At 46.4% G+C, this 15,659-nt stretch overlaps 1 protein-coding gene across 1 annotated transcript in view; it reads left to right on the plus strand.

Annotated features, from left to right (window-relative positions):
* MAD2L1BP (MAD2L1 binding protein) overlaps positions 1–15,659 on the plus strand; it is a 95,686-nt gene that overhangs the window by 44,136 nt on the left and 35,891 nt on the right. The window contains exon 2 of the mRNA XM_069608836.1: positions 9,323–9,642. Within this exon, the coding sequence (XP_069464937.1) occupies positions 9,323–9,642 (320 nt within the window). The remainder of the gene's footprint in view (positions 1–9,322; positions 9,643–15,659) is intronic.

Here is a 15,659-nt window from a genome sequence, read left to right on the forward strand (position 1 = left end):
CCACAATGCCCCTGGGCTGCTTTTGTGCGCTAAATGCAATAACTAAAAATGGAGGAAGTCCTATTGTGAAGTAGAGGCCGTTTCCTATTGAAGCAGAATTCTTTTGATTTTGTATATGGTTCAAAAAACCTTTACGATCACAATCGCATAAGAACATCAGTAAATATAACAAATCGGGTTAATAAAATAATACAAATACAATAACTACATCGTAACCATGATGGATACAATTCATGTAGACTGAAGTCTAAAAGAGGATTCTCATAGCATAAAACTCAAGACAATCCAAATGAGTTGTTGCAACTTTACAAAGGCAGGCACTCAATTAACATTTGTCAGGAGTACCGCTGGCATAATTGATAAAGAATGGCATCACACAAAGTCTCAGAACATCCGTAGTGAGTAAGATGAGGTGTACGAGCAAACTACTAATTACTTGGCAGCTGTTGCTGGCGGATCCGAAGAAATGGCCAGTTTAGAGTTTGAGATTTGAAAAAGTTGCTAGAGCTAAAGTGTCAGAGGTAACTCTACCACCTCGGCATCTGTGCCAAATATGCCTCTTTTGGGCCCACTGATTAGTGGGAAACATTTAGCCCGGGTATCTAGACCTTTCATAGCTCAGCTCTTTACAGAAAGAGAGCAAATGTCTGGTGCAGTCAACAGTGCACTTCAGACCACAGAACCTGCATGCATTCAAAGTCCTCAGAAGCAATTGTACCACACCATGAAAGAATTTCGTGGGTCAACAGTAAGGTGCCTCTAAAATGTAGGAACACTTTCTGTGGTGGCTGTCAGGAAATTTGAAAAGATATATAGGGCAGTAATACCCCTCTTTTTATGTTCATGGGAGAGATGCACCATGGAGGAGTAACCAAGGAGTTTCATGTCTCAAGCCATATAGCTATTTTTACTTTGGATATATTTGAGTTTTTTTTTTTTTTGGGTAGAATTCCCTGAGTGGGTTTTAATTACACTGACTAGAGTGGGGCATTTCCCAATATGAGACTGGTTCATGGACCCCTGAAAGTTCACAAAGAGAATAACGAATGGGGACAAGTAATCTTCTAAATAAGCTTGAGAAAGAGTGGCGTCTTTTCAACCCCGACACGATTTATCAAAAAGAAAATCAACTGCATATGCGAGCCATGATATTTTCTGAGAACCAACCATAGGTGCAATTAGGGCTGCAGGGGTCCTGTCGGACACCAGACTGTCAAGATGCAAAGAGATATGGCCCCATCTTGATTCAACCGTAGCCGGACTGAAGAGTTCTCATGTAGGCCAGTAATAAGCTCCAGAAGGCCACTGGGGGTCCACCCTTTCAACTTTCCCCAGAGTCTGGCGTGGTCAAAGCGGTCCAAGGCGGATGATGAATCAATAATAGCTATGTGAATACAAGCATCTGCAGTCGAATTAGCCTTTCGACAACCAGTTTGAAATTTGGATAATCTATTTATTTTTTTTTTTTAAACATGTTTTTATTATTTTGTAAGTGATACAAAAGGTAAACAGTCCCTCAACTCCCCATCCCGCCTCCCCCGCCCTCCCTCTTCCGGAAGCATAGTCATTGAACCAAAGATCTCGCAGCTAGTCACTAGGTGAAAAAGTCAGAGATTTTTATAGAGTGCGGGCACCACTGTGCCATGTAGTCTGACTGGAGATATTCTAGCACTCCACCCCATTCTTTTATGAAGGAGCCATGTGTTCCATGGAGATTGTGTGTGATTTTTTTCCATGGTCATTTGGGACCAGACCTTGTGTAGCCAGGTGAACAGCATCGGTGAGTCTCTATTTTTCCATCCCTGTGCGATGGTTGCCCAGGCCGCGATGAGTAGGCTCATGAAGCATTTTCGCTGCGCCTTGGTGAGTGTGTTGACTTTGTGGTCCGTGAATCCACAGAGCCAGGTTTTCTCTGTGTACCGGTCCACTTCTGGGAAGATCTTCTTCAGTTCGGCTATTACTCCTGTCCAGAAGAGTTTAACCTTGGGGCAGTCCCACCAAATGTGTCTCCACGAGCCTGCATCTGTACAGCCTCTCCAGCAGCGGTTAGGTGTAAGTGGGAACATACTATTTAGCCTCTCCGGGGTGTAGTGCCATTGCGTGACGATCTTAATCCACATTTCTTTGGTTTGAACTGCTCTGGTCAGTTTGTGGATATCTGACCACAGCGACTGCCACTGCTGTGCGGTGATGGCTGTCCCCAGCGTTTTTTCCCATCTTTTCATGTATGCCCACTTGATGTCTTCTCCCTGGGTATTCATGAAACTGTAGAGGTTGGAGACTAGTTTTCTGTCTCCTGAGTTTGTGAGGAGAAACTTTTCAAAGGCGGTAAGTTCTCTTGTCGCCGCATGGGTGATCTCAGGCGTGATCAGCCAGTGTCTAAGCTGCTCATATTTGTACCTGTCCGCATTAGTGAGGTTCCAAGTTGATTTGCAGTTGGCAAAGGATCTCAGCTCCCCGTCCACGAACATCTCCCCTATTTTTCTGCATCCAGCTTCCTCCCAGTTCCCATATGCCCCTTGCTCAGTCCCCGGGGGGAACTGCCGGTTTCTACAGATTGGGGTGAACGGGGCCGTAGTCGTGGTAATATTCTCTCTCCGTGTCTGCTCATCCCAGGCATTCAGCGTGGTCTTCATGATCTCACTAATGCGAAGATTCGGGTGCCTGTGCTGCTTAGGTGTCCATAATAAGTCTTCTAGTGGGGTTCTGGCGACCGCCCGGTCCTGTGTCACCCATATCGTTCGTTGATTATCTCCTAGCCATTCTCTCAGAATCCTGAGCTGGGCCGCTTGGTAGTAGTTCTTAAAGTGTGGGAGTGCTAGGCCACCTTCCCTGATGTTGGATGTGAGGATTGTTCTGGATACTCTGGGGGGTTTCCTATTCCAGATGAAGGATGAGACCGACTTGGCTAGGGCTCTGAAAAAGGAGTCTGGGACCCCAACCGGTAGGGACTGGAAGTGGTACAGTGCTTTAGGGAGAATGTTCATTTTTATCGACTGTATTCTCCCCCACCAGGAAATATTTAGGGGATTCCACCTCTCTAGTTCTCTTTGAATCTTGGCTAGGAGTGGGGGATAGTTCTTGGTGTACATCGTCTCTACCTTGTGAGTCAGTGTTATCCCCTTATATTGGCAGGGTGCAGCGTAACACTGGGTAGAGAGGCAGACCACATGGACATAAAGGTCGCGGAAGAGGGAAATTTGGATAATCTAAGCGTGTCAGCAGCCCAATTTTCTAAATGCTGTAAGATAAATGCGAAGATCTTGCTGTCTGCATCCAACGACGAGATGGGTCTATAGTTCAAGGGCTCAGACCGTAAGCCTTTTTTGAAGATCAGAAAAATAAAGGCGATTTGCCATGACTAAGGATAGGTTTTGGAAGCAATGACGCTCTCAAAGAATCGTCAGAACATTGGCCCAGTTTCTGGGGTAAGTTTGAAGTATGGCAGTTGACATCCCATTAGGGCCCACAGCTCGTGTGGGTTTACGTATAGTTATCGGATTCAACACCATTTTTGCATTGATTTTAATGTGCTGTTCTTTAGTTGAATCGTAGTTTAGAATGAACTGTTTTTTAAAGGTTTCACAGTGCCCAAGGCATAGATGTGTGAAAAAGGTTACCCTGGTTGATTCGACTGCGTTTGACTGGGCAGTACAGTGAATGGCCATTAAACCCCAGAACAAACCCGCATCTTTTTTGGATGAGGCTCTCAACCACAAAGCTGCATCCTGGTGTTACGGAATGCATGCAGATGTTTACAATAAATGGTGCCTTTTTGTTTAACTGATTTGCACTTCGCCAGTATCTCATCACGAGGAATCGGGAGCCTCTTGTTAGTCTTAAGGCAGACTTTTTTTTTTTCCTTCTCCCTGGGCTTATTGTTCATACATGTAAATGCTTCTTACAAGTAGCGTTCCACTGAGACTTGGGCTTAAACATAGCACCAGAGATCATGACAGATGGTGTCAAAATTTCCCACATTTGAACACTTGAATCTTCAAGAGTGGAGCAGGCCATCGATTCTCTGAACTGCTGAGCCAACCCATTTACAAAACATTTCTGCCAACACAGTTGCCCCGAGCAGGGACTTTTAACTAAGTAGGGCCCTTGGTGTGATGGGCGAGAATTGCAAATGGAAAGTTTAAAGTGGCACTCGGGATGCAATGGTCGCTCCATTGAGTAGGTTTGATCAATGAATTAGAGCAGATCTCATGTAAATGGGGATCTGCAAAGATCTAATCCATCGTAGATTGGCATGAGCTACGAAAACATGCGTATGAGTTATTGGTACTATTCTGAAATTGGTTGAGGGAGACTAGGTTTAAAGAAGCAAGTGTAGAACTCCATTGAAGATTATCTTTAGATTTTTTATTTACAGAGGAGTAGTCCAATTTATGATTAGGTAAGAGGTCTTCAGCCAGTACGGGCACACATTTAACATTCAAGTCACCCACTAACAAAACATGACGAGAGCCTCTTCTCACCTTCTATTTACAAACCAAATCGACAAAGGTCTGCAGAAATTCATTCAGGGCACCTGCGCCCTTATGACAATAGATGTTCATCAGTAAGACCTAATACGAATTGGAAGGGAATTCAAGCTTAACCACGAGCCCATATGGAAGGTTCAGAACCTGTCGGGGAAACCACTTAAAGGTCAGATTGTAGAGCAGTTGCTAAGCCACCATATGGTCTACATCTTCCTCAGCAGAATTCTATCATAAAGTTATCCGAGAGGCTGAATGCTGTTTCTATACAGCGAAGATTCAGACAAGTCAATCCGCCAAGCACACTCTTTAGTCTGTCTCGTGGTTTGTCTCCCCTTAATGTCCAGTCGCAGGTTGCTCCCTCTCAGGAATTGACTCCCTGGCCCAGTTCTTGTCTCAGAAGATTGTTGGCATTGGAGATCTAAGTCGCCTTGTCTGGCTTAAGATCACTGAATTCACATCCCTCTGATAGAGGTTGCATCTATGCAGCAATGGTCTGCTTTTCCCACTTTTGGTCCAGATGAGGTAGTGATGGACCCTCTCAACATGGTCCACCTCCTCCATGGATTACAGTCCTCAGAAAATCATGAAAAATTTCTCATATTGCTTTATGATGTGCCAGGCAGTAAATCGTTCTTGCAACTCTGGTATGACTTATCTTAAGCACGCCCTGGTGATCCCCCTTCTAAAGAAACCATCTTCTGTCGCTTCTAATGATTGCCAAATGTCTTTACTTCCCTTTTGCATGAGACTGCTTGAGACACTGATCTCACCTTTTTGCTGAGCTCGTTTCTTGAGGTCTATTTTTTAATCTCCCTTCCAGTCTGGCTTCCGCCTGGGCCGTGTCACTGAGCCTGTGCTGGTCTCCATGGTAGATGAAGGGTGATTTTGTTTAGCTCTCCGACCAGCGTGGGGGGCTGCTTTCTAAACTGTTGACCACTCCATCCTGGTTGTATGATTGTCAGAGGCTGCGTTGTCTGGCCAGGTGTTGGTCTGGTTGGAGTAATTTCTTACTGGACCTACTTGGTGTCTTTTTCTCCCTGCGCCTCTTGCCCTCTCCTGTGCTGGTTCTCTACACTGTTTAATGTGTATATGCAGCCTTTGGTCCAACTTGCCCATGCCCACGGTCTCTGCTGCTACTTGTATGCCAATGATATGCAACTTATTGTCCGTCTTGATCTTCATCAACCGGAGGCTGCATCACGGCTGCTGGAGTGCCTGGAAGAGGTGGGTAGGTGGATGAGTGACAATTGGCTGAGGCTGAACGGGGGGCAAGACTGAGGTCTTCAACCCCAACCCCCCCTGCTGTTTCTTTGTGGACTCCGGATTTCTATCGCTACAAAAAAACGGAGTGCACCAAGGGCAAGTGACTTGGGTGTCAACTTTGTGCTTCACTCTGTTGATGCTCAGGTGGCAGCTGGCAGGGCGGGCATTTTAAATTGAAAGTGCAAGTTTTTCATCCTGAGCAACATGCGCCTGTGGTTGCCTCCCTTGTACTGAGTGGAGTAGACTACTGCAGCTCACTTTGCACAGCCATTCTACCTCTTGTGGCGACTTGAGCTGCTCCCAAATTCGGCAGTTCGCGTGGTTTCCTGTGCTCCTTTCCATACTCACGTTTCCCCAGTTCTTTGCCAGCTTCACTGGCTTCCCATTGAAAAATGGGTCCAATTAAATCTTTATGCCTGGTTCACCGGCCCTTTTATGGACTTGGGGCCGAATCTATAGCAGAAATTCCAGCTGTATGTCCTTAGCCGGGTATTGCGCTCTCAGTCTAATGCTGTCATTGCAGTCCGAGATTCGGCTTTCTCTTGGCGGCAGCGCTCTCTCTATTGCAGGTGCTAAGCTTTGGAACGCTCATCCTGTGTGGTTGCGGGGTACAGGGAATCATCTGGCTTTTTGCCAAGGTCTCAACCTTCCAGTGACGATTCTTCTGCTGGTGCATGGTGCCTTCGGGTGTATATGCGATTAATAAATATTACGTATGACCTTGCTCTGAATCTTAATCCTAGTCATAACCTGAATGTTGGTAAACATCATTTTTTTTTCTTTTTTTCTTTTTTTCGGATGTGGTGTAGAAACCACTACTCGCTCGTTACTCATTGGTTTCTCAATGTAGTGTAGAATGTATTGAATATGGGAGGCATTCCGTTGATTAGCTCAACTGATTATCGCTGTTGGTGGCATAAACAGTAAATGGATGAATGGATTTAAATGAAATGTAAAACAAAATGGGCGTAATAGGAGCCCTGAGCACTGCAGGGACATGCTCGATTGGTACCAGCTTGGATGCAGTGTCCCTGACTTCTACTATAGAGATGGGACTACTCGATTCATCCAATCCGCAGCAGCATCCATCACCCCAACCACGCCCCTAGTGCAGTGCATGAGGATGGATTGGAGATGTTGCCCTTAGTAAGGCCGGGACTGGATTAGTATGGTAATCCGAGGTGCTCTATTGGAGCTACGGCGTGTAACAATGGAATTGACGTTTGCGTTTAATGTTGGATTGTGGCTATTAATTTACACCCATTTCTGACCGTGTAAATGTTTTAATTCTCTCCCTTCACTGTACTTGCACGTCTGAATGCCACATGGCTTAGTATGACCATGACTGTACATTTACTGTTTTTGCCATTATTTCTTCCCCTGTTCCCTTCCCATTTAGCCTTATGGGGCTTTGAATCACAATTCTGTTGTATAAGCGCCTAACACTTGCTCAATAAAATAAAATGTATCGGTAAAGTTTACACACATTGTATGAAACTTGATTATATTTCATGGTATCACAAATATGAATTCTCATTCCTATCATGGGTAACCATGAACTAGACACAGCTACCATTAACGTGGTCTATGCCATCATCAATTTGTCTTAACGATGAAAAAACAGAGCCTCATTCTAGGCTCCGTGGATAAACTCTCCACGCTGACTACTCGGCCATTACAATTGATGGTACACCCATCCCCGTTCTCAAGTAGGTCAAAATTCTGGGGGGTTCACTTAGACTCTCCCCTTACGGTGACCAAACATGCCAGTGCCCCCTCATCCTCTACTGCCTACACAGCGAAACTCCTTGCACTCTTCTGACCCCACACAATTCTCACTTTAGCCCGAGCCCTCATATTATCGACTGCAACATTCTCCTGCTAGGAACCACCAACACAAACTTGGCCAAACTACGACTGCTGCAAAATAAAGCCTAATGGCAGCCTTTGGCCTAAAAAGAACCCCAGGTACCCCATCTCGGGAAGTACAAAGGATACCCATCCAAGCCCGAATCCTTTCCAAAACGCTCTGCGCCGCCCACAAATGCATCGCCAAGGTAGCCCCCGCCACCTCTACTCAATGTCCCAAAAAAGATCCACCCGAGCGATCTAGTACCCACTTATTCCTACGAAGGTTTGAGAGTCCTAGGCAAGGGGGGGGTCAGGGGGATGCAGCTTCCCAGTAAGAGTTCCCAAGATTTGGATCTCCCTCCCCACATCAGAAACGAACCCTCTCACCAGCACTGAACTTCTGCAACTTAATCCCAAATATATCAATCACTACCTATACTGTAACTATGAAATGCCTTACCGGTTTGCACAACCCACTATAACCCAATTGCAAATATCTGTATTGTAACTAACCTATTCTGCTTGTAATGCAATGCAGCTACCCTGGGTTTGGGCGTTTAATGTTATAAATACATTAAATAATTGCCTTGTTAGCTGCACTGCTCCTTAAAATCGGCTGAAATCTCTTAAAAGCCATAGCCTTAAGTACAGTGTCTATAAAATGGCAAAAGTAGAATCGTGACGTGTGGGAGGATAAGATTCATGTCTGGTTGTCAAAATAAATTTTCTTGCTCCATGTCCTGCACAGTATTTTAGTGTACTAGAAACAGTGGCCATGTTATGCCCACTTTTGTATAAGGTCAACCCATCCCACCTTGTCTCCCATGTATACTGAACATGGATTAGCCATTGTGTAAAGTTGTGGCAATGACAGGACCCAAATGGCTTTTAGCCAGCTTTCAGAAATGTTGAGTCCCTTGTTATCAAATCCAATGTGCCTATTGCACGACAGGGACTGAGGATGCATTAGTAATGGCCCACTTAATGGTGGATGCTTCGGCAGCATACCAGATGATTGCAGAAAGTTCCTCTGTAGTCAATAACAATTTAAAGGGCCCTACCTCGCTCTGGTTAGAGGGCAGGTTAAAGAAGCCAGATGTCTGTAGGCTCAGGAAGCCTTTGTCTAGGGTCATGCCAGAGGTCCCTTTTAGGTATCGACAGACTAGGTCACAGTGACTCGATGGAAAAATGTTATGCAGAAAGGATGTGTGTAAAATAGGGGGGTGGTGGGGGAGAGAGCCTGAAACAATGGGCCGAAGGGCCAGAAGGCACTAGCACAGGGGAAGTGGTCAAGAGTGTACAATAAAAGCTGCAGATTAAGATTAAAATCCACGTGCAATTGTTTTAGTCTTAAGCAGTCAAGGTGCTTACTGCACCATGGCCACGCTGAGGGCGGTGTTAAGACGCATCTCCATTTTTGTGTGAGTTAATGTGGGAAAGAAGATCGTGTATGGATGACCAGGGTGGCGTGTTGATGATTGGTTGCAGGTTATTTGAAACCTGATGCAATTAAGAATGCATTGACTCCAAGAATGCCATGATCTGAGATGGCGGAGGTCCCCTACTCTGATCACACTTTTTCCCAGTAGAGAATGTTCAGGCTCAATTTCGTGAGGCATTTTGTAGTGAGTTGTGTAGCAATCTACTCCATGGGCAGACCTAGAACCATTCTATGAAGTTACGTTTTTGGTAACACAATTTTCTGGACCTCTTTACAGATATCCAAACGGACCCCTCACCTGAAGAAGAAAAAAACCTATTGCAGCACACATTAGTTGGTGTCCAGTCGCCTGACATGTGTAACAAGAACCACGAGTCTAAGGAGATTGTCTCCAGGCGAGTAATTGGTCTTCAGCAATCTCAGCATGAGCGAGGATATAAGGATGGCTTCTTCGTATCTGTGGTTTTCCCAGGCCTGGTGACTCGAGAGGGCTGCTGCATTTTCACCTGTGAACTTCTGAAGCACATCCTGCACCAGCGACAGCAACTGCCCCTCCCCTATGGACAGCTGGCTAATTTCTACCGGAAGCAGCAACAGGTAACTACCACGTCCTTTGCAATCGGTCTGTCTATAGCGAGGCCCGAGTATCGGTCTTTCCTTCCTGGCCATTTATGTGGAGTATGGGCGCTATACAATTTCAATGTCGTTAATCAAAGCAGATTTTGGTTTCCTTGTTGCGCTTCTTGCACAGCAGGCATCCTGTACCACCTCCCAGTTATGCAGCGTCAGTACATGTTCAGGTCTGTAGTTGAAGTAGGTTTCTGTCCAGATATTTGTCCTGGCATCTTGGGACTGCACTTTCTCTCTGCTCATTAATTAAGAAATATCTGGATAGTCATTTTTCGTTCCACACGGTTTTCAGCTTCATATAATGGTTTACTATTCCCCCTTTTTATTTTCTTTGTGTTTTAAACACTTATGCACATGTTATGCTTTTGGGCTTTTGTGTAGCGCCTTTTACCTTTTTGGTATGATTTCAAACCGCTGTGGGTTGAGCGCCTTAGAGGACCGTAGTCTAGGCCAGTGGAGAGAGTAGGGTAATAAATAGTGCCTGGGTGCACTCGGTAAGTGAGCAGCCTGTGCGGGTTAAGTGGTATAGCTGCATTTAAAACAAAACATTAAACCTTTTTTAATGTAACAGGTAGACACTTTGCACTTGACAGTATACTCATCACACTCCAAAACCAGTTCAAATGCAATACAATCCTTAGTTGCGTGCCGTCAATCCATGAGTTAACCCAGTGTACCTGTTGCACACTAAACATCCAGCAGTTGCTCGCCCACCCAGATACCCCCTTAATGTAATTGTGCACCCTCGCATGTACGTGAGAGGTAGTCTCGGAAGGGTCCCCAAATAGCCTTGGGCCGGCTTGTGAGGCGATATCTGGCGTTGCACATCCTGTATCGCCACACCAGATCGCATTCCCACTTATGCACACTGTTTTCCCTGAACAGTAGCCAGCTTGAACTAATCTATATAGCTTAGAAATCAGAGTTGTGGCACCCCCACTCAACACCATGGCCTCTATGCAACATGGGGTCCTGCTCTTGCGGAAACAGCCACCTGCCTCTGGAAATATTGTAAAGTTTTAATGGGAGTATCACCCAATTTCTAAACCAACTTGTCACATCTCCTTCCTGGATATAGGTCCCTCCAGGACCATCTATCGCCCTCCTAGGACACTTGATCATCTGGGTTATAAATGGGAGGGAGCCCAAGGGCTGTTCATAAGGATCTCACCACTGTACAGAGTGCTAACTCCCAGCCTTTTAAACAGTTTGAACCGTGCGTTGCCTATTGTGCAAACTGGGTCGAAGTACAGGTCATTAAGAATAAGCCTTCAACTCTGTTGGTGCCACGCTGTAGCGCTCTGTGAACTAAGCCATAATACAACGCAAAGTCTGGTGCGACTAACCCACCCTGGTCATAGGGTTCGAGTTTTTCTCTATTCATTTGGGCCACCCCCCCCCCACAGTCAACCGCCAGCTAACGTAATCTATTGAAAAAAGCACTTCGGGCCATAATCGGAATGGTATTGAAATATAGCTGCTTAGGAACCGCCATAATTTCGAGTAAAGACAATCTAGCATACAATGAAAGGGGGAGCGTGGCCCAGAGCTGCAGCTTAACAGCAAGAGTAGTCAAATACACCTGATTATCTCTATACGACGAGTGCTGCGCCTGACATACCAAGAGCCCATAGTATTTAACTTGCTGCGAAACACCACAAGATCATTTGGGCATAATGTTCCATCCAATAGTGGAAAAACTGATTTGACCCCATTAATCCAGGAACCAGAGAAATGTGTGAAGGTATGCACCCCTGGGTCCCAGGTGACATTCCAGGTGTATATCGGGGTGTCATCCGCATAGTGATCTGCGATGCCCCTCTATACCAACACCCTTTTGCCCATGGCACATCCTCATCAACAGAGCTAGGCCCTTGGCCTAAACGGAAGGTGCGCAACAGTGTCCCATTGGTACAGACTCTGGCTCTCGGCACAGCATATATTTGACACCCAACTTGAAATAGTTTACACATTTAAAGTGGTTCAGTACTGCAAAGGGGCATTTCCACATGCGAGAATAAAATACATTCTCTGCGTCCAACAGCGCAGCAGCCGCCTGAGCCTATGGGTTGATTAGCAGTATGATGCAGAAGAGCTGTTTAAGATTGAATGTTTACTGGCTGGGGATGAAGCCTGACTGATCCGGATGCACCAACAATTACATGTATGGAAACAGCAGAGTAGCTAGTATTTTCACCAACAATTTAGCGTCCATGTTTATCTGCAACAGTGGTCTATACTAACCTAGTTCATGTGAAGGCCTTCCCGACTTCACCAATACTGTGATAATGGCTTCAGAGTGATGGTGGAAACCTCCCAAGCTTCAGTGGTTCCACCCATAGTTTAAGCAGCCTTGGCACCAGTGTCTAAGTACCTTATGCAATTAAATTCCCAAGCTGTCCGACTCAGGGGCCTTCTTCAACGCCAACAATGTAATTGCTGCAGTAACTTCCACTGTTACCAGTTGATCAAGGGGCAGACTAATCTCAGTCGGATATGGAAGATCCATATCCCCCATATACCAACTCTAATCCTAACATTGTGTCCGCTTTGCGATACAAAGACTCGTAATAATGGAGGTTTTCGCCGTTAATCCCTTAAGTCAGTGGTCGGAACCTCCCCAGTCAGCCCATCAATTCCTGTGATGGGCTGCACACCCCTCTCGCGTCACACCACCCCCTCCAGGAACCGTCCAGGTTTGTCTGCTTCAGTAGTTGCGTGTCTGAATGGGCTTCACTGTGCACAGCACCTCCCCCATCTGCCAGTTCCTGAATTTTGCTTATTCCCCTTAATCATGCCAAGAGGTGCCCTGTCGCTTGTCACCTCATACTCGTTCTCTAGCAGCCTTCACTGGACCTCATCCTCCTGCAGATCCCTACGGGTTTCCTTCAGTATCCCAGTTGTCACGGACATCAGCTCACCGCACAACCAAACCTTGAATGCTTGCCAAATAGTGGCACACTGAACCACCAACCTTTTTATCCCTTAATTCCTAACACTCTCATCATGCTACAATAGTAGACGCAGCACTTGATGCATTTGCCATAATTGTCTCGGTCTAGGGGGCGCATACAGTAGTAGGGACAGCTCTACAGGCGAATGATCAGATGAAGTGCTCTGTATTGTACAGTTGACCACCTGTGGCTCTAGAATTGACCTCTGGTTAATCTCCTCTATCATGGATTGTTAAAAAGGGTCTTCCTCTACCCCAGGGTGTTTCATACAGACATCCACTAATCGCAATTGGGACATGACCTGTCTATTCTGTACCGCACCTGTGAGGGTGTGCTGGGTAGTCCCGGAACAGTTCAACAGTGTCAAGGATAGTGTTAAAGTCGCCCCCCCACACAATGGTGTCAAAAGTGTTCAGCAGTAACTGACAGATGGCAGTAAAAATCTGCTTCATTTATATTTGGACCATACGTGTTGACCAACCCAAGTTTTACACCCAGGCTTCTTCCCTAGACCATCACATAGCGCCCCCTCTTAAACTGAAAACATAGTGACCGATACATCAGGGTGAGCAGCCCTCTTGCCTGGGACGAGAAATGCTTATAAAAGTGACGCTGTCCTCATTTAGACGCACACCTCCTATGCAGAGGCTCCAGAGCATTAGTCTCCTGTAAATCACGATCTTGGGGCGATGGTGATCCAAGTCTGCCCTAGGGTTAAGACCACAGACATTCCAGCTAATTGGCGCAAGGGGATCACCCATTCCCTGTCATGGGGTCAGTAATCTGCACACCCATCCTCCACCCCCATGTACTGTCCTGGTCCGACCTCTCAGCCAGGAAACAATGTCTGCCTAATTATATAGCCAAAATCCCCCTTTTATGAGGGTATGCTTTGTTTAGTCGTGCTTGAATATAGTTTTGCTTCTTGCTCCTCACAGGGAGGCTTGCTGTAACCAGAGCTATGACCCAAGACCCAGTAAATCTTGTGTGGCTTGTGGAGCAAGTGACCACATGGAGGTGGACCCCAGATGTAATGTCAAAACCTTGGGGGTACACTCGGTCTGGCATTCCCCCTCATCTGAGGGAGAAATTATCACATCCTTCTCTTCAGACTTCCCCAGTGGGATACAAGCTGAAGTATTCTTATCCCTGGGAGCCTAGAGTATCAGGTGTATGCTAGTATTCCAGATAATACCAAGCATTACTTTGACTGCTAATCAATGGAGTTGACACTCCTGCCCTAAGGTATAATGGGGCCAGCAGAACTGGGGGGGGGTGGGGGGAACACAGCAGGAAGACAATGCACAAATCACAAAGGCTGCCCTGGCCAAGCCAAAGTGGACTCCCCAATGCTAAGAGTCAAGCAACTCAGAAGAGGGAAAGAAAATATTCCCCCTAACTCACCCCCCAACTGAGGTGGGGGTAGTTGGCCAAGCACCTGAACCTGACAAAGGTACTGCCTAATGACCATCCTGAACTTCTAAATATATTGGTTGAAGGTGGTCCCGATGGTGAGGGAGTTTAGTAAGGGTCATCCTGAGTGCCCATCTTTAGAAGGCCTAAGGAGACACTGGTTTCCCAGCTTGAGGGTGAACCTCCTGGGAAACAGGATTTATTGGGAAGGCAGGCTCCTGTACAGTGAGCCCACAGGACGTTGGTGGTCCCCCTTCAAGTAAAATCCTTTCTCCTACAACTGGCGCATGAAGTTCCTCTACCTGGTCACCTTGGGATCAATGGAAGCAAGCAGAGGCTATCCATACATTTCTACTGGCCCAAGATGGGAGTCCAGGTAGAAGGCCGTTGTGGGAGTTGTGCCACGTGCCACTCCCTGTGATGGGGTGCCATTTGAAAGGGTAGGGGATTGACTTTGTTGGTCTCCTTGACCCTCATCCTCTGGCAATAGGTTTGTCTTGGTGCTTTTCAACCATGCCACCAGATATTCTGAACCCATCCTATTGTAGACTGGGTTTGCCAAGTCGGTAGGCATTTTTACTAGGGTTGACCTCCCTAAAGAAGTTGTCAGACAGAGGCACCAACTTTATGTCCAAGTATATGCAAGCCACATGGAAAGTGTGGGGACACTTCATCGGCTTATTGCCCACCCACTCTGGAGGATAGCTCAGCAGCAACATGCTCTGCTTGGAAGCAAGACAACACACAGCAACAAGGGTTCGATTCCCCTGATCCGCGCTTAGAAACCTTTGGGTATAAATATCATATAATAAATCGCACAGCTCCATGCCCCACTCCAGGCTGCTGACTGCGCTGCAGGCCCAATAATAAGCAGAGAGCCAGATGCAGAGCATCAATAAATATCATATATCATATCACTAATGGCTTATTTGAGAGGTTTAATAGAACTCTCAAAAGCCTAATTGGGGCTCTGGAAGAACCTCGAAGGAGAAAATTAGATCTCCTGTTGCCATGCTTACTTTTTGCCTACAGAGAGGTATCTCAGGAGGATGTTGGTTTCAGCCCCTTTAAGCTTCTTTTTGGTCACTGTTTTGGGGGGGGGGGGGGCGGCACTGCCCATAGTCGAGGAAGGGTGGAACCTCTCTTCTCCTTCCATCCCTACCAATGTAGTGGACTATATGCTGGGTTTAAGGAAGAATAGTCCTTCTGATGGCTTCGGCAGTGATGCGTTTAAGTCAGGCTGCACTCTGATGAAACATTGGTATGACCGGAAGGCTCCACTTATTCACTTCACCCCAGGCCAAGACATCCTGATTATGAATCCTACAGGGCCAATGGTCAGGCCCTTACACATTTGTGGAGCAGCTGGGTGAGGTAAACTATTTAGTGGACCTGGTCAGGCCCCAAAGTGGTCCACATAAATGGGCTGTAGGCTTTCATCGCTAGGGTTGAACATGCAGCGCTAATCTTGGCATCAGACAGACTAGGACTCCAAACCTCTGCTTGACTTGTTCCAAGTTAGCCCTTCATATGGCTTCATTGAACGGGTCGCTGTGGCCCCTCACCTTCCTCCTACCCAGCAAGAGGAATAAATCACTTTGCTTGGGCAGTTCTTCA

Source organism: Ambystoma mexicanum, chromosome 4q, assembly GCF_040938575.1.
Source record: "Ambystoma mexicanum isolate Mex_15411 chromosome 4q, UKY_AmexF1_1, whole genome shotgun sequence".
Taxonomy (NCBI): domain Eukaryota; kingdom Metazoa; phylum Chordata; class Amphibia; order Caudata; family Ambystomatidae; genus Ambystoma; species Ambystoma mexicanum.